The sequence below is a fragment of the Pieris napi genome, chromosome 5 (assembly GCF_905475465.1).
Source record: "Pieris napi chromosome 5, ilPieNapi1.2, whole genome shotgun sequence".
In the NCBI taxonomy this organism is placed as follows: domain Eukaryota; kingdom Metazoa; phylum Arthropoda; class Insecta; order Lepidoptera; family Pieridae; genus Pieris; species Pieris napi.
In genome coordinates this window covers 6,343,096-6,366,155 of record NC_062238.1, presented here as the reverse complement: position 1 = coordinate 6,366,155, position 23,060 = coordinate 6,343,096, and the positions used below count along the sequence as shown (strand labels likewise).

The 23,060-nt window shown below is 32.5% G+C and overlaps 3 protein-coding genes and 1 long non-coding RNA gene across 4 annotated transcripts; 2 read left to right on the top strand and 2 right to left on the bottom strand.

Annotated features, from left to right (window-relative positions):
* The first annotated feature begins 998 nt into the window (after window positions 1-998).
* On the top strand, window positions 999-12,300 carry LOC125049803 (dihydropyrimidine dehydrogenase [NADP(+)]). The gene is made up of 22 exons (XM_047649261.1): window positions 999-1,144; window positions 1,829-1,939; window positions 2,359-2,529; window positions 3,222-3,383; window positions 3,776-3,963; window positions 4,517-4,643; window positions 5,215-5,365; window positions 5,790-5,959; window positions 6,084-6,161; window positions 6,356-6,488; window positions 6,699-6,886; window positions 7,222-7,428; window positions 8,142-8,306; window positions 8,565-8,717; window positions 9,358-9,478; window positions 9,997-10,080; window positions 10,172-10,350; window positions 10,615-10,791; window positions 11,044-11,265; window positions 11,549-11,613; window positions 11,843-11,935; window positions 12,146-12,300. The coding sequence occupies exons 1-22, from the start codon at window positions 1,106-1,108 to the stop codon at window positions 12,234-12,236; spliced, it is 3,075 nt and encodes a 1,024-aa protein (XP_047505217.1). The 5' UTR covers window positions 999-1,105; the 3' UTR covers window positions 12,237-12,300.
* On the bottom strand, window positions 12,244-14,618 carry LOC125049807 (alpha-(1,3)-fucosyltransferase 10). The gene is made up of 2 exons (XM_047649268.1): window positions 14,394-14,618; window positions 12,244-13,932 (listed from the first exon to the last, which is right to left on the bottom strand). Exon 2 carries the CDS (start codon window positions 13,522-13,524, stop codon window positions 12,292-12,294), a length of 1,233 nt encoding a protein of 410 aa, XP_047505224.1. The 5' UTR covers window positions 13,525-13,932; window positions 14,394-14,618; the 3' UTR covers window positions 12,244-12,291.
* Window positions 14,619-14,910: 292 nt separating this feature from the next.
* Window positions 14,911-16,006, bottom strand: LOC125049808. The gene is made up of 3 exons (XR_007117057.1): window positions 15,731-16,006; window positions 15,447-15,520; window positions 14,911-15,309 (listed from the first exon to the last, which is right to left on the bottom strand). It is a non-coding gene; the product is annotated as an uncharacterized LOC125049808 (long non-coding RNA).
* A 1,793-nt stretch (window positions 16,007-17,799) lies between these two features.
* LOC125049805 (DNA-directed RNA polymerase III subunit RPC5) lies at window positions 17,800-22,968 on the top strand. Its single transcript, XM_047649263.1, has 8 exons — window positions 17,800-17,956; window positions 18,023-18,241; window positions 18,422-18,578; window positions 19,032-19,147; window positions 19,539-19,679; window positions 19,831-19,996; window positions 20,475-20,671; window positions 21,302-22,968. The coding sequence occupies exons 1-8, from the start codon at window positions 17,927-17,929 to the stop codon at window positions 21,728-21,730; spliced, it is 1,455 nt and encodes a 484-aa protein (XP_047505219.1). The 5' UTR covers window positions 17,800-17,926; the 3' UTR covers window positions 21,731-22,968.
* Window positions 22,969-23,060: the final 92 nt, after the last annotated feature.

Below are 23,060 nucleotides of genomic sequence, written 5' to 3'. Positions count from 1 at the left end.
TAATTTGAAAAGACGGTTTTTATAATAAAAATAAAATAAACAATACTTCTATTTCTCAATTTTTTGTTATTCTTGTACAACTGTTATGTTATGTTATACGAGTTATGATATTGTTACAATTTTTGCTGATAAATCATTTATATATACAAAAGATATTATTTTAGAGATAACCTATCGATTATCTACTTATGTTAGCATGGAAACAAAAGCATGATATCAATCAATTAATACCGTTGTATGGTTTTGATATTTAGCATGATTGGGGAAAAGACAATTCTGTGTCTGTTTAATTGCAAATTTTCTTTATTTACGCCTACGTACCAAAAATTATATACATATATAACAAGCATTGAAGTTAACCTTGGTAGCGTTTTGGGTTTTAAAAAGATAATTTTTTTGTTAAAATATATTCAAACAACAAAACTTATGACCTTTTTTATTCGTTAAACTTACTAAAAAAAGAATTAATTTTAAGTTGTTTTCCTAATTAGTGTGGAAACTTCCACCACAACAAAAATTTGGGCAAGTAAAGTGCCGAGATAATTTAAATTCGCTTATGTACTTTAATATAAAATAATACTGGGTAATTCATTTGTCAGGCTACAAAAACTAATAACTATTCTAACAACTAAAATTAAAACAGTCTTTTACAGTACTTTAAGTACCTAATTTATTGTTTGTGACAAAATGCTACCTACACCAATTATTGTTAATACATATTTATGAAACCACCTATCTTGACTGTTTCGCTTTACGTACCTAGAAATTTGAATAATTTGTCACTTTGGTGATGTTGTTTTTTATTAGTATTTTAAGTTTTTATTTTCTATTAAAGTTATAATTTAATATTATGCGACCGAAGCCGCAACGCATTTCTATTTTATATAATAGAACAAAAATATCAATTTCTAGTTGATACAATCGAATTACCACTAACTCAGCGATGTATTTGTATTCATTACGACACCGAAGATAAATACAAGGAACTGCGTTGAACAAAACTTGTTCAGTCGTATGTGACGCACTGCCAGGGAGCAGTCCACTGCGTCGCAAAAAATTACGTTTATATAAAAATAATTGTTTTCTCAACCGATTAAGAGTGAAAATGGCGAAACTATTAAGTCAAGAGTTACCAGATATCGAGGTGAGAGATTGTGTATCGGACATGTCAATAGAGATGTCAAGGTTTTTAAAAGTATTTGTATCGAGTCGAGTTTAGTCGTAGTTGGCTTATCATATACTTAAATAAAAATTTATGACGTCTCTTTGTTTTAGCTAAAACTAATCAAAATATAAAAAGAAAAGAAAAATTGTAAATACTGTATATTTGATTGTTTTGATTACTTAAAAACGTTATAATATTAAAAATTTATTTTATTTTAGCCTTACAAACCATATTGATAAATCAGTTGCATTAGAATGTTTTCATTAGCTTCAAATTACGCATGCATGCACATTTCACCTATAAATTATGTCACCTACATGCTTTAGTAAAACTGCTTTACCTAATTAAATTTCAATTAAGTAACTTAATACTTGTTAGAACATTAATCTGATTGCTTTATTTTATTAGCAATATCTCTAAGCCATTCACTACCCTCACAAAAGCATATACCTTAGTCCTTATGCAACTACTTATATGATAAGAGTTGATAAATAACGACTAGATTCAATATCAAATAAATATTTTTTGTTCATGCTCATAATTATCTAGGTATATTGTTATTTGTTTACCATGTGTTTATAAAAAGCTGAATATAGGTAATATATATGAGGTCCCTTACCACATAAGTAGATAAATAAGTAAATATAATACTCAAATTTTCAGAATTTACTCAAACTAAATCCAAAAGTCAAGCCTTTTAGCAACTTGGTACCATCGGCGCAGACGAAGAAAAATAAACAGCATTGGAAGCGTAATACAGACAGAAAATGCACTGTAAGTTAATTAAATATCTTAACAGACTTAAAATTCGAAGTCAGACTTTTACAATTTACAATACAATATTTAATTACAAATTTCTCATAAACTTTGATTTTCTTTTTGATTTCTCTAGTTAAAGCTGTATATAACATACTACCTGACTACTACTACAGAACTGATTTCGTGTATTATACCGTCGTACATCGTACATCTATCATATAAAAGTAGAAATTAAAATTTAATCTACACGAGACGCGCGTCTATTTCAGATTATATTTAAAAAAATATGTTTCTACCCAGTAGTTATGCTCCGCTACGAGTATAAACATAAGTCTTACAACGAGGAGACTACTGCAGAACCCGCACGCGGCACAGCAATAATAGTTGACCGCGCGGTGAGAATCTACTAACTTTAGTATTCCATTTATTTACAGACTTGTCCCTCACTGAAGAACAATTTCGACGACATCAAACATACTACTCTATCAGAGCGTGGCGCCCTCAAGGAAGCTGCTAGATGCCTTAAATGTGCCGATGCGCCTTGCCAGAAGTCCTGTCCAACCCAAATAGACGTCAAGAGTTTTATTACCAGCATTTCTAACCGAGTGAGTTAAACGAGGTTGTTAATACTAAAAATTAATCTTTAGCTCTCTATGCCTTATACACCTCGTAAGAAATTTGGGTATATTTTGTAAAGTGTGCAGGGATAACGGGTATGTGTGTGATATGTGTTCCAATGAAACGTATGTTACAGTACCTATCCTGCTGATAGAGGACAAATCTTTGTTTTTAATTTATTTTATTGTTATTAATTACATAAGATATCATGTGGATGTGTGTGTAATGGTTGCAGCTCCTTACAAACATTGTATAAAACAAAAAAACTTGGCGATTAAAAAGAGTGGCGGAGAGTTTATTGCCGTTCTACGCCCTTGATTTGAGAACTGGCAGTAAATGTAAAATTAGAAGCATTTAATATATATCTCTTTTTTGACGTTCATATATGTGCATTGTGTTATCTATATGAATTTGATTTTTTTTTATATCCACCCCATACAAGTCTAATAGGTAGGTACTTTTTAACCATCCACTGATTTTCATATATTTCATAAGAGTCTTGATTGCGCGAGTCATAAACTTAATAACAATATGGAAGTGTACAATTCTTCAAAAATTACAGTGTATATTATTTTTGTAAAATAAGACACTTGAGATAAGTGAAAACATGTAAAAAAAAAATAGGAAACTTTCATAGACAATACTACAATACTACAAAACTATCTACTTTTGTTTCCAGAACTATTATGGAGCAGCTAAAGCAATATTATCAGACAACCCTCTTGGACTTACATGTGGTATGGTGTGTCCAACAAGTGACCTGTGTGTGGGAGGGTGTAACCTTCACGCAAGCGAGGAAGGCGCTATTAACATCGGTGGATTGCAGCATTTCGCTGTTGATGTATGTAAATTCTTTATTATTATAGAATATGGGTCAATCGAGCAGTCTCAAGTTATCTTATTCGACTATATGAAAGTATCATTCCGTCATAAATGATCATTAAAGAGATAAGAGTAATTAGATAATCAATTGATACAAGTTTTATTGAACCATAAGTATGGTTTTCACCGGATCTGCAGCATCAAATCCACAACGAATTTTGTCAACAGACATCCATAACTAGTACCTAATTTTGATTGACTTGCTAACAGAACGTATATATAATAAAAATTTACGGTTTACGTAAAAAAAATCTCATTTACGCATATTGTATTTACTAATCAACAGACGATTTATATGGGAAAATTCTAAGTTCGTAACAAGAACGGACTCAAGTATTGATTATTGTACAGATTTTTATGAAGATGGGTATCCAACAAACTTTGGACCCCGATACGAAACCGTTACCGAAGGGTGGTGATCAAAAAATTGCTCTCATTGGCGGAGGCCCTGCGAGTATTAGTTGTGCCTGCTTCTTGGCTAGACTTGGGTACAAGAACCTCACTGTATACGAGAAGCAACAGTACCTTGGAGGTCTCAGGTAATCCATAGAAACTATGTGTTATTAAATTATATGTTTTCGGTCAAATTAAGAGAGTCAAAAGTAATAATATGTTTTTAATCGTTGAAAAAAACATAATTGTGTAAGTTAATTAATTAAAGTTAATTTAAGTTAATTAAAGTCAATAACAAACCTTTTTGCTGATTAGAAAATTTATAGAAACCTTTAACCGGCCAATAGAGTATCAAACATGAATCATACGTTTAAATAGAATTACAGATTGTGTACACAATGTATTAATATAGATTTACCGAGCAAAATATGTAGTAACAACTAAGTAAGTAGATACGTACGTACCATAATATGTATTGATACGTTAATTCATTTTAGCTATCGAAATAGATTAAGAAATAGAGCGTACGTGTCTGGAAAACTTAGACAGGGCTCCAAATATAACCATTTGGTTAGACTGAAATATGAATATTTATTCGAATAGAATTTGTGTAGTGGGTAACCTGTACAAATTGATGGAAATTAATAAGTATCAACGTTTAATTTTATTTAGATTTTAAAGTGAAGCTATTTATTTCAGTTCATCTGAGATTCCCCAATATCGCCTACCCTTCGACGTAGTCCAATATGAAGTAGAGTTAGTCAAGAATTTAGGGGTCAAATTTGTCACTGGAAGAGCGCTCTCTGTCAAAGATATTACTGTTGAAGTAAGTAATTTTTTTCTGATACCTAGATAGTAATTATTGCGATAAGTTAGTAGTAGTTAGTAATTTTGCTATGTCCAAAACATTTTCTTATTCTACAGTATTTTGGTAGTTAAAGAATAGTTTAAGTTTTTCAGTTTAGATTGTAAGTAGTAATTGTATGTAAGTACATGGTTACTCGTAATATTTTTGTTAATTTAGGTCATACCTTTACCGTTAGTATTTTTTCTTTTTCCTTCCTACTATTTAAAGCTTGTTAGCGATAAGGCCACCTGTAATTTAATAATTTATGGTATCTCTTTTTATATGTAACAAAGTGTAAATAAATAAAAATAAATATCTTAAGGAATAAGCAATAGAAAGTGGCTGTCATTTTCCACGTGACTATACCATAAGTTTTCCATATCTTGCAACGCCTAGTTTTATAAACATTTGAAAATGACAAAATTTTTAATCAAATTGCTCTATACTATTTGTTTTTATCACAGCTTAAACACAATATAATAAAAATAATACTTTCGTTTTGACTGGCTTCAATTATTCAATTTAATTTAAATTATTCCAATAATTTCAGGGTCTCCTAAACGAAGGTCATGCAGCTGTTTTCCTTGGTATCGGTCTTCCAGAGCCTAAAAGTGTTCCAATATTCAAGAACTTAACCCAGGATATGGGTTTCTTTACCAGCAAGGATTTTTTGCCGCTTGTATCTAAAGGCAGTAAGAGAGGTAAATCTATTTTTACACAGTATGTTAATTGTATAAAAAAAGTTTTCAACTGTCATAGAAACACATACTCTAAAACTATTTGCGTAAGCTTTCCTCTACCTCGCAGTATGCCAATTAACGTGCCAATTATAAATAACTTCGACCAGAACAAACTGTACAATTATTTAGCTTGTTTAAAAATATAATTGTTGAAAACTGAATCAATTAAAACTCTATGAGTCTGTTGACGAAATTTGCTGCTCTCAAAAATATCTATTAAAATCTGTATTTAACTTCTCAGGGGTATGAGACAGAATCACTTTTCGATAGTCTTTCGACAGTCCCTTAGTGGACAGGCGTAACCACTAAACGAATTTGTATGGGAATGACGTTAGCTCACGCTTAGTCACGTGATCATTTTTATCACATTATTATATTTTTACAGGTATTTGTGCGTGCAAACCGACTTTACCCGAATTATATGGGAATGTAATAGTATTGGGTGCGGGAGACACAGCCTTTGATTGCGCAACTTCCGCTCTTCGCTGTGGAGCTAGGCGAGTCTATGTCGTCTTTAGAAAAGGATTTACTAACATTAGGGCTGTGCCTGAAGAGGTATTATTAATTAAAACCTTTATTATGCCTATACATATAACAATTTAAACATCAAACTACGTATAATTTGCCAAAGGCTTGTGTATCTGTCTGATATTGAAAAGCTAATGGTTTTAAATTTCAGGTGGATTTAGCGAAGGAAGAAAAATGCGAATTTGTTCCATTTATGTCCCCTCGTGAAGTTATAGTACGAGATGGGAAAGTAAGTTTTTATTTGAGGTTACATTTATGTATAAAATATTAGTTTAAGTTTAAATTACTTATTAAATAATTATTTCGGGAGACGATTTCCAGAATGAAAGTACATTAATAAATTTGAAATCGACAGAAATAATTCCAACCATTTTTGAGTGGTTTTACGTACTTTGGTTTTGTATGATAAAAAAATATTTGTAGATAACAGCTTTGAAGATGTGTCGTACAGAACAACTAGATAATGGTGATTGGATTGAAGATGAAGATCAGGTGATGCAGCTCAAAGCTAACTTCATTATCTCAGCGTTTGGTTCTGGGCTCTATGATCCGGATGGTAATTTATATTTTTATTTATACCTACCGATTCGTAGATGTTTAATTTTTTGAAAACTGCACAAGAATATTTCTCTATGTGCATTTTAAAATACATTTTTTGTTTCGATTAGATTTGATTAAAACTCAGGATTTTAAGGTCATTTAGAAGGGTAGTGAAATAACACTTCGTATTTTTCTGGCAATAATAGCGATTGCATTTATTTTGCAGTAAAAAAAGCGATGTCAGGTGTCAAATTATCACGTTGGGGTCTCCCTGATGTTGATGGAAGTACATTACAAAGCGTTTCCGAACCACGTGTGTTCGTCGGTGGAGATTTAGCCGGCCTTGCCGAGACCACTGTGGAATCGGTCAATGATGGAAAGACTGCCGCTTGGTATATGCACTGTTATCTACAGGTATTCTTCTTTTTAATATAATGACATTTACTGAAGACTCGGCCTCTTCATAATACATATTTACTTTCCGAACCAAATAAGTTTTGATAACATACTAAAGGCACGTATCCAGCTTTAAAGCTTTAATAGAAATTATAACCTAAACTATTTGTTTTAATTTTCTATGTTTAAATTAGAATTCAAAAGAATAAACATACAATATTGTAATCCTGAAAAAAGAAATCCCATTTTTTTAAAGAAAATGTTTTGTGACATTCTTTAATGATTCAAAGTATTCATATATTTAAAAAGAAGTATGCAATCGATTTAGATGCGACTGGATAAATTATTTCCAGGGTATTCCATTTGACGCCCCTGCGGAGCTACCAAAATTCCATTGCCCCATTGACGACGTGGATCTGTCAGTGGAGGTGTGCGGTATCAAGTTTGAGAACCCTTTCGGCCTTGCGAGTGCTCCTCCTACAACCAGCTCTGCGATGATTCGACGAGCTTTCCAGCAGGGATGGGGCTTCGCTGTCACAAAAACTTTTGGTCTGGATAAGGTGTGTGCCCGTAAAGTATTATAACAGTTCTTAGTTTGTTAAATATCGTCGGTTCAATACAAAAACATAATATCGACCTCAACTACTTAAAGAACGCTTAGCCAAATTTGTTTATGCTGAAAGTGACGAAACAGTGAGAACAGATTATTAAATAGATATTTCCAGCCTCTATAGGCGACTTAGACGTTGATATATAAATAAAATCGGCAGTAGCATACCTACTCTCCACACATAAAATTCGGGTACGATTTGTCTACACTCGAGGGGATCTAGGGAGCGTCTAGGGTGCTCCCCACCACTTCCCCAATATTGCCTCTGATTTTAGGGCCATGTGTAGACGCTTTAAGATTGAATATTCTATTGCCTGATGTTGAGAGCCGATTAGCTGCGAGATGGCTGATATGATTTAGATAATACATAATACAAAAGTATATATAACTAAAACAGGGAAAAGGTTTAATTTGTTGTATATGTTTCGTTTGTCGCAGATTCATTATTTGTATAAGAAAACAAATTTAAGCAGTAGGTACTTACGTTGGACCTAATATTAATCTATGTTTCGGTTGAAAATGTTTGCCACGGAGACTGTGACAGACACATTTCTATGCGTTTCTCTCTCTCGTTTCTTTCTCTCGCTTTTATAATTAAAAAACCATAAGCTTTTTCTTCTTCGAAACAATATTTTCATTGAATACAAGTTTGCTTAATAACAGGACATTGTAACCAACGTATCACCTCGTATCGTACGTGGAGTGACATCAGGCGAGAATTTTGGTCCAGGGCAGGGATCCTTCCTCAACATCGAGCTGATCTCAGAGAAGAGCGAGGCATACTGGTGTCAAAGTATAAAGGAACTCAAGCGAGATTTCCCTACTAAGGTGAGGTTTGATTATTTCAACTAAACCGAGCCACTTGATAAAGTGTTGTATACTTTCATTTGCATTTATTTGTTAGTATAAATACTATTTGTTTTTGCCTTCAAATAGAATTAAAGCAGAAATAGTGTGTAGTAAAAAAAATAAATCAACTATTGTCTTTGATTTATTATATGTATGTATGTATGAATGAAAAGCATAACAACAATAATTATATATTCGTATTTTGTGTATGTGTATTTAACGAAACTGATATTTCAGGTTGTAATAGCGTCAATAATGTGCTCGTATAATGAAGAAGATTGGACCAATTTAGCAACGAAGGCAGAAGCGTCAGGCGCTGATGCTCTAGAACTGAACTTGTCCTGCCCTCACGGCATGGGTGAAAGCGGTATGGGACTCGCTTGTGGACAGGTTAGTCAGTTATAGGATCTCCAGAATCCAGATACAGAAAAAAAGTGCGTGCGTACTAAGTACACATGACAGAAGTACAACTTCTTTGTAAATTAATTATTACTAAGGTAAAAGCCCCAATAGATGATCATATACCTGTATATGATCACTCCATGTATTTGTATATCTATATTCACACTGTTTACACACTGTATACGTGCTAATGATAATATAAATAAATAAAAAATCTGCGTTTACTGCTCAAGACGTTATGCGACAGAATTGCCATCTTGTTCTAGTATGTAACTACTAAACGAATACATCAACCATTAGCGTGTATTTTTTTCGAGCTCCCTTACTCTATCTCTCTCTCAATCTTTCTCACTAGCTCTCTCCCACCTCTCGCCCCATGGCAGTGTTCCTGATGCGACGTTTGCTCTATCTCACTCTCTCTCTCGATCTTTCCGACTTGCTTGTTCCCTACTCTCGCTCCATTGCTATTATATCAATTAAAAGAAACTAATATATTTTTTCACTTGTGGTTATTAAAACTAAAATCAATATTCAATAAACTTTCGCATCCGTGTACACATTCTAATGTTGATAACAGAAGTTTTAGGATTAACGAATATCGAACTAACATTTTGTTAATGTGTTTCAGGATCCCATGCTCGTCAAAGGCATATCTCAATGGGTGCGAAAAGCAATTAAAATACCATTTTTCGTCAAATTAACGCCGAATATTACAGAAATTGTAACTATCGCTAATGCTGCTTTTGAAGGTAAACTTTGCATCGTATTTTATACATCTTTATAAAAAAAATTATCTCAGCTTTAAGCTCGGTAGGTATTGTTATAATACCTAATGTTTATAATGTTAATGTAATTATAGGTATATATACCTAAACCTGAATATATAAATATACAATAAATGCCTCATTCTAGATATTGGTGAAAACCGCACATTATATAAGAGTAAGAGATAAGTTATCGCTTTTTTTTGTTTTTTATATCACTCATCATTAAGCAATTACGTAAGAAACATTTTTCCGTTTTTTCTCCAACTTATTTTGTAAATCCGACTACCATTTGTTTTAATATATATCATGACATCCACAAATAACGTTGCTTTGTATTGGTAAATGTAAAATTTAAAATCGGTTTAGTAGATCCAGGGATTACCCGTTACAACAACACTTACCTTACCTCTTTATAATATACGTACAGTTTAAAGCTTGTAACAATAGTATTATATGTAGTGGTAAGGTTTTTCTCGTATTTATGTTTTACAAATCTTCAGGTGGCGCTAGTGGAGTGTCAGCAATCAACACTGTATCTGGCCTTATGACTGTCAAAGCAGACGCCACACCTTGGCCAGGAGTTGGTAAGTTTTATGATTTTTAATTCCTATTATAATCTGACTACAAATACATATATCAGAATCTCGTATAGAATTTAAAATTGTACTTTTACAGGTATAGAGAAAAAGACTACATATGGCGGTGTATCAGGCAACGCTACTCGGCCTATGGGACTTCGGGCAGTATCTTCAATTGCCAACAAATTACCCGGTTTCCCAATACTTGGAATTGGAGGCATTGATTCCGCAGACTCAGCACTGCAATTTATACTCTGTGGAGCGCCAGTTGTTCAGGTAAATAATTTTCCAATAGTCGTAAGTTTATGGTGTTTATATAGCTTTTTAAATAGCAAAAGAGTTTCTTATATTACTTTTATTGGTTTATTTCGAAACTAAGGTGAAACTAAGACTAACTTTCTAGCTGATACCATTGCCGATGATAACTTTTCTTTACTTATAAGGTTTTGATCGCAGGCGTTGGTTTGGCACGTTCCAACTTGTTAGATGAAAAGATTAGGCACTTTTTTGACTAAAAACTATAAAGATATTTAATTACAGATATGCAGTGCTGTACAGAACCAAGACTTCACATTGGTAGATGACTACATTACAGGTCTTAAAGCTTTATTGTACTTACGTTCAAAGGGCCTTAACGGTTGGGTCGGCCAATCCCCACCGAGCTTTAAACATCAGAAAGGAAAACCTGTTCAGACACTGTACGACGATAATGGAAAGGTACAAATATACTCTATTGTAATATTGATTTTTATTTGGTTTAATAAGCCTTAGCTTAATGACAGCTTCGTCGAGAGAGACGTATTCTGTCGATGCAATAATAATAATGTAATATAATATTATTTTTCATAAAATTTAAAGTTATACCTTACTTATATGGTTTTACTAAAAATTAATTTAAGGGTTTAATTTTATATCAAACGATAAATGCATACAATGAAAAAATGTGCTATTATCAATTTTATATTGCAGGTACTAGCCCACTTTGGGCCATACCAACAGAAACGTGAACAAATGCTTGAAACGTTAAGAGAAAATTCCGATTTAAATGATGATTCGATCTTAAATAATGGCTCTGTCAATGGTAACTGTGAAGTGCCAAAGATCAAGGATGTTTTAGGTCTGGCATTACCAAGGATTGGTACTTACAAACAACTAGATAATACGAAACAAGTTGTTGCTCTTATTGACGACGTAAGTATTATTTTAACAAATGCAAACTATTGTATAGAAACACACCCCATTTATAAACGTACGCTGTATAGCTCGGATGTGCAAATAAATAAATGTAAAGAGAAATCATTACCATTTTCAAATTTTTACATTTGTAAATGATTTTATTCGCAAATAATATTTTATTTTTTAGTAGGAAAATAGCAAAATTTGAATCTTTATAGTTTGTGGATATCTCTGTAATCTTAGAGTAACAAAAAACTGAAAAATAATATGCATTAAGATAATAACGAATTTGTTTTAGGACATGTGTATAAACTGCGGTAAATGTTACATGGCCTGTGCTGATTCGGGATACCAGGCTATTGAGTGAGTATAATCATAAAATGATTATTTTGTGTCTAAACTTAGTTACCATATCATTTTCCTTTTTGTCTCTAACCTGATGATTGTCGTTAGTATTTTCTATAATACTTTATTGTAATTATCATATCCCACTTCTGTTTTGTATATACTCTAGGGTTTAATGGAGCGATAAGCGTAAATACTGAGGTGGTATGGGAAAGAGTGTAACAAAGAAAAAAAAATATTTTTACAGGTTTAATGCTGATACCCACATCCCCCGGGTGACTGACGACTGCACAGGATGTACATTATGTTTGTCTGTGTGTCCCATCATTGACTGTATTTCGTAAGTAATTAAATTTTATACGCATATTTTAGGAAAAAATATTGCTTAGAAAATTGTCTAATTACATTGGCTTTGTCCAGAAGTCACCTGTTTATGGATAAATATTTTATAATTTGTGGTACTTCAGTGATCTGTGATGTTGTTAATAATACACAAAAAATTAAATGAGCGTCTTTGTTTCGATATTTATACTGAATTTTCTTGTTTTAGTATGGTGCCTAAGAAGATCCCTCATATCATCAAAAGAGGGTTCCATTATCAAGTCCATCCTATATCACCATTAGATGGGGTGTGTCAATAAAAATGCGTTTGTATAAAAATATATTATAAACATACAAAAATATAATATAAATTGTTTAACCCAACACTCTTTGTTTTATTTCTTTCGCCTTTGTTGCAGCTGTTTGCCATGAAAATATCCAATCATTGTTTGGATTAACATTTAATGTTAGGGCCGACACTGGTTGTGGACAATTATAGTGTAATTTATTTACAACACTTTTTATGACTTTGCCCAATTTTTGTTCATGTAACTTCTTACATATGAAACATTCAAATTCTTCAGCAACTTTCAAAGCATCTGTTTGATAGGGTCTTAATTTTAATTCATTTAACAAGCGCATGTTGGATATAAGTTGTTTTGTTTTATGCTGTAAATGTCTCTCATATAAATTATTATCATTATCTAACCTTTTGAGGTAATCACTTAATAGTTTAGGTGTAGGATAGTCTTCTAGTAATATTGCTGAATTTTCATGAGGAAGCCAATCTTTGACAGTCGGTGAACCAAAATAAATAGGCACAGTCCCAACTTTGATAGCCCGCCAAAGCTTCTCTGTGATATAGTCATCACAAACACCATTCTCAATTGCTAATACAAATTTGTATCTCGCAATAAAATGCAAAAAATCGTCGTCATTTAAACGGTTCAGATAATCATCAACGAACCTTGCTGGCATTTGCTTGTTCTTGAGGCAACCCCCATAAGAGTCAACTTTTATATACCTCATAAGTGCCTCTACATATTTATCCCTTTCTGTAGCAGTTTCACAATCAGTTTGTAAATACATTATTGGAGCAATGTCCTTAAAGCTATTTTTATTTTGTGTTGGAATAAAAAATTTGGTACTTGTTATATCCTTAACAGATTCTAGATATTGTAAAGGAAATGGAACATCACTATGTCTACTAAAAGTTGAAGAGTAATTAAAAAGAATTAATGTTTCCTCATGTGATAATTCCTCAACATTTCTTGGCGACTCTTCATGATACAATCCCCATATCACATCCTTTCTAGGTAAAGGAAGATTATTAAAATCAATGTTGCTGGCATAAAACAGGTATGAATTAACCCTATCTTCAATAATATTATTGCTAGAGACAATACAAATTATTTTATTAGGGCATTTTCTAATTTCTTCAGTTCCAGGGAAGCCAGTTGTCCACCATAATATCACAGGGATAGGTGATTTGTCATTTTCTTTATCACTACCAGTCCAGAACCAAAGTACAAATAGTATGGTTAAAATTATTGCCAGAATAAAGGTTTTTTTTATTGTTTTTAAAAAATATTTAGTAACAAAGTTCATTATCACTGCACTGTTAATTTAATATTACACTTGCATTAGTGTTATCAGAGGAAGCATGACATTATTCAACACATCTACATAACAATTGTAGTATATTTATAGAGTAAGGCCTCTTTCTTTATACATATAGTAACCATCCATACAGAATGCAATAAACAAGTCAATATAAAACAGTCCATAAATTGCTCCAACTATTTTACCAACTATAAAAAGGTTGATAAATGCTATAACAGTGATTATCGCTTCAATAATTACATAGTAAAACTCTGCCTCATACTGCACTTGATCAACAACATAAAGAATCATAATTTGAGTAGATATCATGAGAGTCGGAGCAGCAACCAAACAGTTTATAAGATCCACAGGTTCCACTATATGAGGTATTATATTGAGAAGGAGAGCCACTACCTAAAACCAAGATATACTTTCTTGTAGTTTTATAGAAATTTATGACCAGAATATGGAACACTTAAATTGTAACACGGTTACAAAAATACAAGTTGCATTTAATAGGACATTTATTATATTTCAAAACTAAATCAACATGCCTCTTTCTTTAAATCCATAATATATATCTATACATAGGGCGATTAAAAGATGGCAATAAAACAAGCCATACACCGCTCCCGTTGGATCGTTTCCTAAGAGAACGAAGACAAATGCGGCTACAGTTAGAGTAATTTGTTGAGACAGGTATAATTGTTCCGCTACAACATGCACTTGGTCCACTAAGTAAAGCACGATGAACATTAGAGACAGGACCAGAGTCGGTGCCACTGCCAGGCAATGCATAACGCCGGCATCGCTCAAGATAAATGGTATTATCATGAGCATTAATGAAATTACCTAGAAGTTAACATGATACTTACAATTCGTATCTACATGGAATCTATTTTCATTTGATTTAATTTTCATTATTTATGCACAATAACAATAAAAATTTATATTTGTTTTGGTTACAAAAATCACAGCATACTCTATTTAAATTTATTTACATAGAATATACTTTATTTGAATTTTAGATTAAGTTCCAAAACAATAGTATATATTTTCATTATACAAACAAAACTTATTTTGAACAGAATATTATTGTTGATTGTTTTGACTTTTGGCTTTTAAAAGATGTTGTGTGTGTTTTCAAATTACATATTATGTCAAAACTCAGGTTGTTATTTTTGTTATTGATATAGTGACATACAGATCATCATCAAAAATCATAAATATTAATTATATTTCTATAGTTAAGATTAATTTTTTTATTGAAATCCGAGTATCAATAAAGAGAAAAATATATTTGTTTGTGTTGTTTGAAGTATGTATAATTGTACAAATACTAAACGACGTTTTTTAAGAAATTCTTAATAAGTTAAAAAAAATAAAGACGCAAAAGATTCTGTTTTTTATTTTAACATAGTATTAAACTATAAAAAAAATAATACTATTTGTAATATTTTATGCACAGCTAAATGTACATCCTCTTTCATTAGCAATTAGAAATAGATCTAAAGATAACGCCGTTAAAAGAGCGAAATAACATACTCCATAAATTAACCATAACCAGACTCTTACAAGATTTAACAAAAAACATTGAATGAACGCTCCAAATGTAAAAAATATTTGAAAAACCAGGTACATTTTTTCCATAAATAAAGGTACTTTTTGTCGCAAATATAAAATAACAAACAACATAGATATTACTGTTGTCGGTCCGGTGGCAATGCAGTACATGTGCCCTTGAGGTTTTGGAATTATCACCGGAAGGCACAGGATAAAAAGTGAAATGCCCTATAGGAATAATAACACCCATCAAATGATAACTTGAACTAAGAAAAAAACTGTTCTGTTGGACCTATTTTTACAAAAATACATATGTATATACTATATAAATATTGTCACTGTTATATTATTTATATTGTACTTACAAATTCCACCAGCTTCATAATAAAAATATTGTATCGTATTAGTTCGCTCCATTTTTTATCAACTGGAACTGAATCTAAAAATACATCTTATTTTTATTACAATTAAATATTTTAGCTTATTATTTTTATTCTTTAATAAATGTATTCTCGTGAATTTGATTGTACTGTCGCATTTTTCTCAATTATTAACATTCTTAAATTATATTATTAAATTCAGTAAGAAGTATGTAGCGTTTTTTCATAGTCATTGAATGTTAGAAATTTTAGGATTATTATTTACATACCATTAATTATCATATCAGACATTTTGCTTACTGTATTTTTGATTAAATTAAATTTAAGCTAATCAGTTGGGAACGCGCTTGCTAAAAGTATATCAAAATTATTGATAAGTATACATTTCAAGTTTCAGTCGAAAATAAAATACAAAACTGAGATAACAAAATAAAATATTCAAAGTCACCAAAAATATAGTGTGCCAATTTTTTGAAGATTTGTCATTTTATTTTAAATTAGCATAGATGAAGAATTCACATCTTTAATTATAAAAAGAGCAGGTGCGTGAGGGATGGATGGTATAGAGTATAGACATAATATTTATATAAATTTGTAAACATCATTAATTTTACCGGATTTAATAAGGCCATCAATTTGATTCAATATTTGCAGATACTGGATTTACAGCAATGCACAGACAAAAGAAAATTATTAAAGCACCAGCAACGTTCGTATAAAATTAAATATACCTACTGAAAATTGTGGGATGGTGTCATTCCTAAGGATAAAAGAAATCCATGATCTCATTTAATATAACGAGAAAATCAGGATTCAAATATTATGTAGCTTTGCTAAAACGTTTTTCACGTCTTTACAACATAAACGATTTAGTGTAGGATAAATACTAAGATTAAAAATAATATTAATTAATTTCTTATATGTTATAAGATTAACATTGTTCAGGCCGCTTAAACGGCGCCGTTAAGTTAAAAGGCTAGGCTGTTAATTGAATAGTTAACCGATTTTTGTGACCTTTCGACCTTGAAATTTAATAGTTGCTTACACCCTACCATATGTAGGTTTTGAGACAACTTTAATGCTACGGTCACACGCGCGCCGTGCAGCCCGTCCCGGGCCGGCGGACATTCAAGCTGTTCACACGCACGCCGTCGAGTCAGTCAGTGGCTCAGTGCCAGAATGGCGAGCAGCCGGCAGCGCCGAGCAGATCTCGGTGTTGTTGCTGCCATATCCTTTGGTTTAACTTATTTTTATTGGAAAAAGAAACAAAATTATTATATTCCGCCATGTTGTAATCTCCGATCTTAGCGACTTTCTTAGCAACGTTGAATGAAGATCCACTCGTCGCGAAAGCGCGGGAGAGACTGAGTGACTGACTGCCTGCGTGCGTGTAAACAGTCACCGGGCGCCCGCACATGCATCCTTTGAACTTTGCCAAAAAACCGATACTTGCCCGATTCGCGGCATTCACGTTCACAGGCGCGTTCACGGGCTCGGGCGTACCGTTTACACGCTCGTGAATGTGAATGTGCACGTTGAATGTAGAGTTGAACGCGCGCGTGTGAACTAAGCATTAGGGTGTCAATATACAAGTATTTACAGACTTACAGCTGGGTATCTCGAATTCCGAGGTGAACTTACTATAATGACTGGACTATAAAGGCTAGTTGGCTGCGACATCTACACTTCTGTTAGGCAGTTGTCCCACCAACGACGAGAAAACGACTAACTATCGGCTATTTTCTCGCTCAAGAAACGTACAATAGATATACTTTCCGTGTGAACAAAAGAGATGCATATACAAACAGTTGATCGCTGACTGTTCACACTGCCGGCGAGCACTCGCTTCACTAGTTTGTCGCTGAGCGACAAGAGCTATGAAAGATAACACTCGCTCGGCGATACTCGCGATTAGAACTCACGCCGAGAGAGCAACCAGTGGTTATTTCTCTACAGTGCGTATCTGAAAGTACACGTTTTTTTTATTTAATATGAATATCGAAAAATCATTTGAATTATCATTGTTATTTAGTTCAGACGACGATGATGATGAGTAATCGCCCGCCTCACTCGCACACTCGCTTATAGCCGAGCTACACAAATATCGGAACTACGCATTCGCTCCCCGCGTCTCGCTAACTCGTTTCTAGTTCTAGCTCTACTCGTTACTCGTTAAACGTTGCCGGTGAGACAAGTGCCTTAAGGCAGTTTGACAAAGCCCCTAGATAGTTTCAATCTAAAATTATCTTTTAGTCTGTGGACGCTAGAATTACAAGTAACATTTGACAGTGACACTGTAAGTGCACTGACACTCATACATGATACACAACTATTTACTGCACAGGGCATTCCAATGAGGTCCCCATATTTCAAAAACGTTTTAGTTTTGTGGAAAGCTTGTTTTATATAATTATTAATTAAAGAAAAAGTACCACAATGAAGTAGGATATTACAAAACTTACGCAATGGAAGAAGACGATCCTGTTGTTCAAGAGGTAATCAGTGTCAGGAAGTGGGTTTTAATAGGTTATGTTATGGTGTTAATTTTTTTAATGTTTTAGATACCAGTGTTCTTATCCCAAGCTTTGACAAAGAATCTATACATCTATCAGTATCCAGTAAGACCGGCCAATAGGGATTGGTCAAATGCAAAAGTTGAAAATGTATCTATTAAACCGCGGAACAAATTAGTACGAATGGAAATTGGCTTAGATACTTACAGCGATAAGTATTGTTCATCCAAAGGTGAACAGATTGCTGTTAATACCGATGGGCTGCATGTAAGTATACAATACAGTGTATTAAATTTTTAATATTGAATATTTTATGTGATCAGTTTTGAACACATAACAGTGTTTCACAGATACCTATAATTCTTAGAATCATAGAGGGGACTTAAAAATTATGTGACAGGAAGGAGTTAATCCCAGTAATGCCTTTTATTTATAACTTATTTGCAGGGATTAATTAAGGATAAAGAACGTGAAAAATCTAAATATTTTAAGACTGATGTAATGGATAAAATTGTTTATGAAAGTAGTTCTACTTGTGTTGATACACAACATTATGCTATTGGAATATTGCAAGATAAGGAGCTGCATTGTACTCCCATCCAAGGTAATTTTCCTATTATTTGTACATAGGAATAATAACATTGCAGCACTCTAGTTGAGACTACATAGGCTTTATTTCACTAAAAGAAGTATATTATTCAAAAATGTAGCAAAAATAATGTTGTAACTATAAATTGGCCTAATCATGTAACTATCATCCCTAAAGTTATATGGCTGTGCATCAATACATCATACAAAAACTTAAAAACTTCTTTTAAAAATTGTTTTGTTGCGTCTATGACATTTTTCTGTGCTGTGCATTGTGCACCACCTTATAAAAATAATTTTAAAAGTTGCAACTGGTAAACATGCTGGACGCAACAAGTATGGTTAATTATTATTATCCAAATTATATGAGATTTCATCCTTCTTGGCAAGATTTTTCGTAATAAATAATATTTTTAACTGTATTAATTACCTATATATGATATATATTATATACCTGTATATACTATAGGTATAGTCCAATTACGTCCATCCTATTCATATTGTGACAAACAAGATAAAAGGAAGCAGGATAAGAATGAATTGGATGTGTCAGAGGATGAAGAAAAGGAACCTGAAATACAGCAGGTGAGATAAATCATAAAATGGAATAATGGTAGGTCTTGATGAGATTTCAATCATAATAAACGCTTGCTGCATGTTTGTATTGTAAATGTGTTTTCTATATATATATATATATTTCAAGTTTGTATATGGCAATATAGTATGTTATAATTGATATAGCAATATAGTATGTTATAATTAATATAGTAGTAGTTAACAGAATGACCACTCATGACAATAAATTTTAATATATGATGTTGTTTATAGGTCATCATCAAACAATGTACATCCATTATAATGCACTTAGATTAAGTTCGTTTAAGTGCTGCAGTGCGGAATCTTCTCATCTAATATTGAAATATTGCATTATCTCTGTATGATGTAGTTTTAATATATATATATGTACATATTTCAGGTAACAGTAAAGTTTGCACGAGTAGAGACTGAAGTTGCAAAGAAAGCCAGGGAAAAATCCTTTCGCACAATTAGTCAAAAGGTTGCTGAAGAGCCATGGTATGATGCATTGTGGAAAAGCTCAAAAAGTGATCAGGCTGAGGTACATGTGCCAGATTAAACTTATCTCCTTATAATTACTTTTAATGTATTCTATCTTCATGTATTTTTTTTTGGTTTTTTGAAGTACATAAAATACTTATATTGAATTCATAAAATTCTTACAGTAAGCTTATTTAATTTATTTATTTTAGTTGGAGAGATTGAAGCTGTTTAGTGCAACATCATCAGACGGGTCTGCTTTGACATTAGAGGCACGGGATTACATCAAAGAACTAGTTCCAAGTGCTGAAGAAGACGAACAAGAGACTGAAAAAACACTAACTTTGCCAGAAGTCATTAAGGAGATACTATTGGATGGTAAAATTTACACTTCGTTTTATTCTAATTAAAAAATTTCATGTGATGCAACTTTATAAGTAATTAATATATGAGTATATGAATATTTTCTTATCTTATATATAAAATTCTCATGTTACAATTTTAGTTTTAGTTACTCCTTCGAAACGGCTTGACCGGTTTTTATCAAATTTTATATTATATAGGTAGGTCATATAGCATATTCAGTAGGTCTGAGAATCGGCTACTATCCATCTTTTAACCCCCTAAGTGAAAAGTCAACTCCAATTTTTTTTAATTCTTTAGATATTTTTTTTTCACCCCTCTACGATCAACTCTTATTTTTTATTATTGTAGATAGTTATTTTTATTGAACTAAAATAATATTTCCAAGAAATAATATACATGGCAAAACAAAGGTTTGCCGGGTCAGCTAGTACTTATATAGATTCTCAGATTAGTCAACACAGTGAGATAAAACATATAATTTTCTTTACAGCTAAACTAATGACATTCACGGAACTCCGTGAAGCGGTACGCCGTAGTGGCCTACAGAGCGGCGACGCGGCCCTTTTAGGCGCTCTGGGCGGGGCCGCTTGCTGTGTGAGAGGCTTGTGGGCGCCGAGATCACATGACGTATACCCACGCGCCACGCCTGCACCCCCAAGACTGCTTTGTGCTGCTAGGGACCATGTGGTGAGTAATTTAACATGGTAGGAAAGTTAAAAAGCAAGTACATACTAGCAATAGCAATCCATTTTGCGTAGTATCTTCGTATCTTGGTAGGATGTGGAATAATTCTAATTCTCTTATTAGGCTGGTATATTTTGGTGGCCTTTGTCTTCTAATCAAATTCTTACCAAGTTGGTTTACTATGTTTCCTTACTTTAGGTTTACTTCTACAAAATCACATTTATAATTTTTGTCATTGCTTATTTATAATTTTCCATAACGCTGTAGAATGATAACCTCGTATGTCAAAAAAGCATTTATATTTTTATTATTACACTCTAAGTAACTGGTATAATCTAAATGAAGTCTAATGAAGGATTGGTTAATAACATAAATAAGATCTTTTGACCACCCAAAACTATGGACAAAAGCACTTAATGATATTTTAACGAACATTGACGAAATTAAATATTTTTGTCGTTTCCTGTAAACTTTGGTTGGTCATATTATTCTATAGCAACGATAAATAGAAAAGTAAAATGTCAAAAAAATATACTTCGAAATTAAACCAATAATAAAGTAAACAGTGGCATTCAAATATTAAAAGAACATGTTTCTCTGCAAAAACGTAACACTGGTCATTTTTTTTTTCAGCTATATCTTTTCACTCAACACCCATACGTGGACAGGCGAAAAATTACCGCCGCAGTCCGATTGCCAGCAAGTGACGTGCTTGGAATACTTCAGTCTGTCGCTAAACTAAATCCCAACACGGGTTGGGAGCTTTTATTACCACCGGACCTCGCCTTCGAAGCTAAATATCCAGAAATAATACAACGCCAGAATCTATACTGGGAAGCCAGGCAGCGGCAGTTCAACGAAATGCTAATGGGAGAATGTGTACCGAAGAGGCAAAGGAAGAAATCCCAAAGAGATTCTATAAGTTCAGATACAATGTTAAGTCCGAAACCGAGGTGTAATAGTGTTAGTGAAGAGGAAAGTGATAGAAAACGATATAAAAATAAATCTGCTAGTGGGGTGGGAAAACGGACTAGACATGTCAGTGGGGGACCGGATACGTGACTATAGTGGTAGTAGGTTATCAATTTAGGAATCAGTGTAAATATGTGAGGCTGTCGAATGTGTAAGTAAATTTAAATATGCGTTTTCAACTTGCTATTTATGGGCCATTTTTAACAATTTACATTTTTTGGATATATGTATAAAGAATAAATTGCTTATCAGAAAATAAAAAGATCTCTGGGTTTTAATGTAGTAAAATATGGGTACATTATTCAACATATAAAAATTTAATGTTTATGAATTGTTTCTTCTGTTTTGTTGATAGAATATTTGATCTACGAACCCTAAGGGAACGTTAATTTTGTGATACAATTTATAAGCTAAAAATAATATTATAGCAATATTTTAGGCTTATTTTGTTTTTGTAATAAGCACCAGAAAATCCTACAGTACAGAAAAGTAGTCATGCTTTTTTATTTAACTTCAGTAAATGTCTTATTTAAAATTTGCTAACATTATGAAATTATGTCATCATAACACATAACAAGTGTATGGCCGAAATATAATGTAAATCTGTAAAAATATTTTTTTTAATATTACACTGTTTTTTTTAACTCTTATCACCTCCGAAAATTAGTGGTTAACATACATGGTGTATGAAGGAACCTGGTCTCGATTCAAATTCAATCTAATTGTTAAGGGTTGACAGACACAGAAGTCTGATAACCTACTTGCAAAACACAGCAATCATTAGTTCTTGCTTACATGCTTTTCATCTTGTATTAAAACCAGTGGCCTATGGTCTTGGCCATAAATTTGTTGCTTATCTTGATCACATTTTCACGGAAGTGGCAAGTAGATGATCAGCAGATGACATAAATGTTTGGTTTTTGGGTTTAGGACATGCCAGTCCTCATGTGGGAAACATCTCTGTAGGAGCAACAGTTAATTGTGTACATGAAAAATTCAATTATTGATGTATAGTGATAGATGTTATTCTAACACACACTTGGCAAATGCTTGCCGAGGCATTGGGCCGATGCTGTTCTATTTCTCATAAATTTAATTGTAAAATCCATCTTAATGTTGATGAAATAAGGGTGTTATTATATTATACAATACTTTTTCTTTGCATTGTTGTTACATTTGGAGTGTTATTTTGACAAAAAATATTTTGTTTTCTGAGAAATTGATGGATTGAGAAATTCTCAAGTAAATATGTAATTGTTTTTATTGTGTATGTTATCCAGTTTAAGCAGATATTGTTATTTTATACGAAATACAAAGTAATAAAATATTATATTGGTTTCCTTTATAACAATTTTAGAGTTTCAATAATTAAATAAACACAGATTTTTACAACATTTTTATTTCTAACACTTAAAGCTCT

Bases quoted from the DNA above. Each gene is read 5' to 3' on its own strand.
- LOC125049803 (XM_047649261.1), top strand. From the start codon at position 1,106: ATGGCGAAACTATTAAGTCAAGAGTTACCAGATATCGAG. The intron at 8,307-8,564 runs GTGAGGTTTGAT...CTGATATTTCAG, and splicing joins AGCGAGATTTCCCTACTAAG to GTTGTAATAGCGTCAATAAT. The intron at 11,614-11,842 runs GTGAGTATAATC...ATATTTTTACAG, and splicing joins TCGGGATACCAGGCTATTGA to GTTTAATGCTGATACCCACA.
- LOC125049807 (XM_047649268.1), bottom strand. From the start codon at position 13,524: ATGAACTTTGTTACTAAATATTTTTTAAAAACAATAAAAAAAACCTTT.
- LOC125049805 (XM_047649263.1), top strand. From the start codon at position 17,927: ATGGAAGAAGACGATCCTGTTGTTCAAGAG. The intron at 17,957-18,022 runs GTAATCAGTGTC...TTAATGTTTTAG, and splicing joins ACGATCCTGTTGTTCAAGAG to ATACCAGTGTTCTTATCCCA. The intron at 18,579-19,031 runs GTAATTTTCCTA...TATATACTATAG, and splicing joins GCATTGTACTCCCATCCAAG to GTATAGTCCAATTACGTCCA.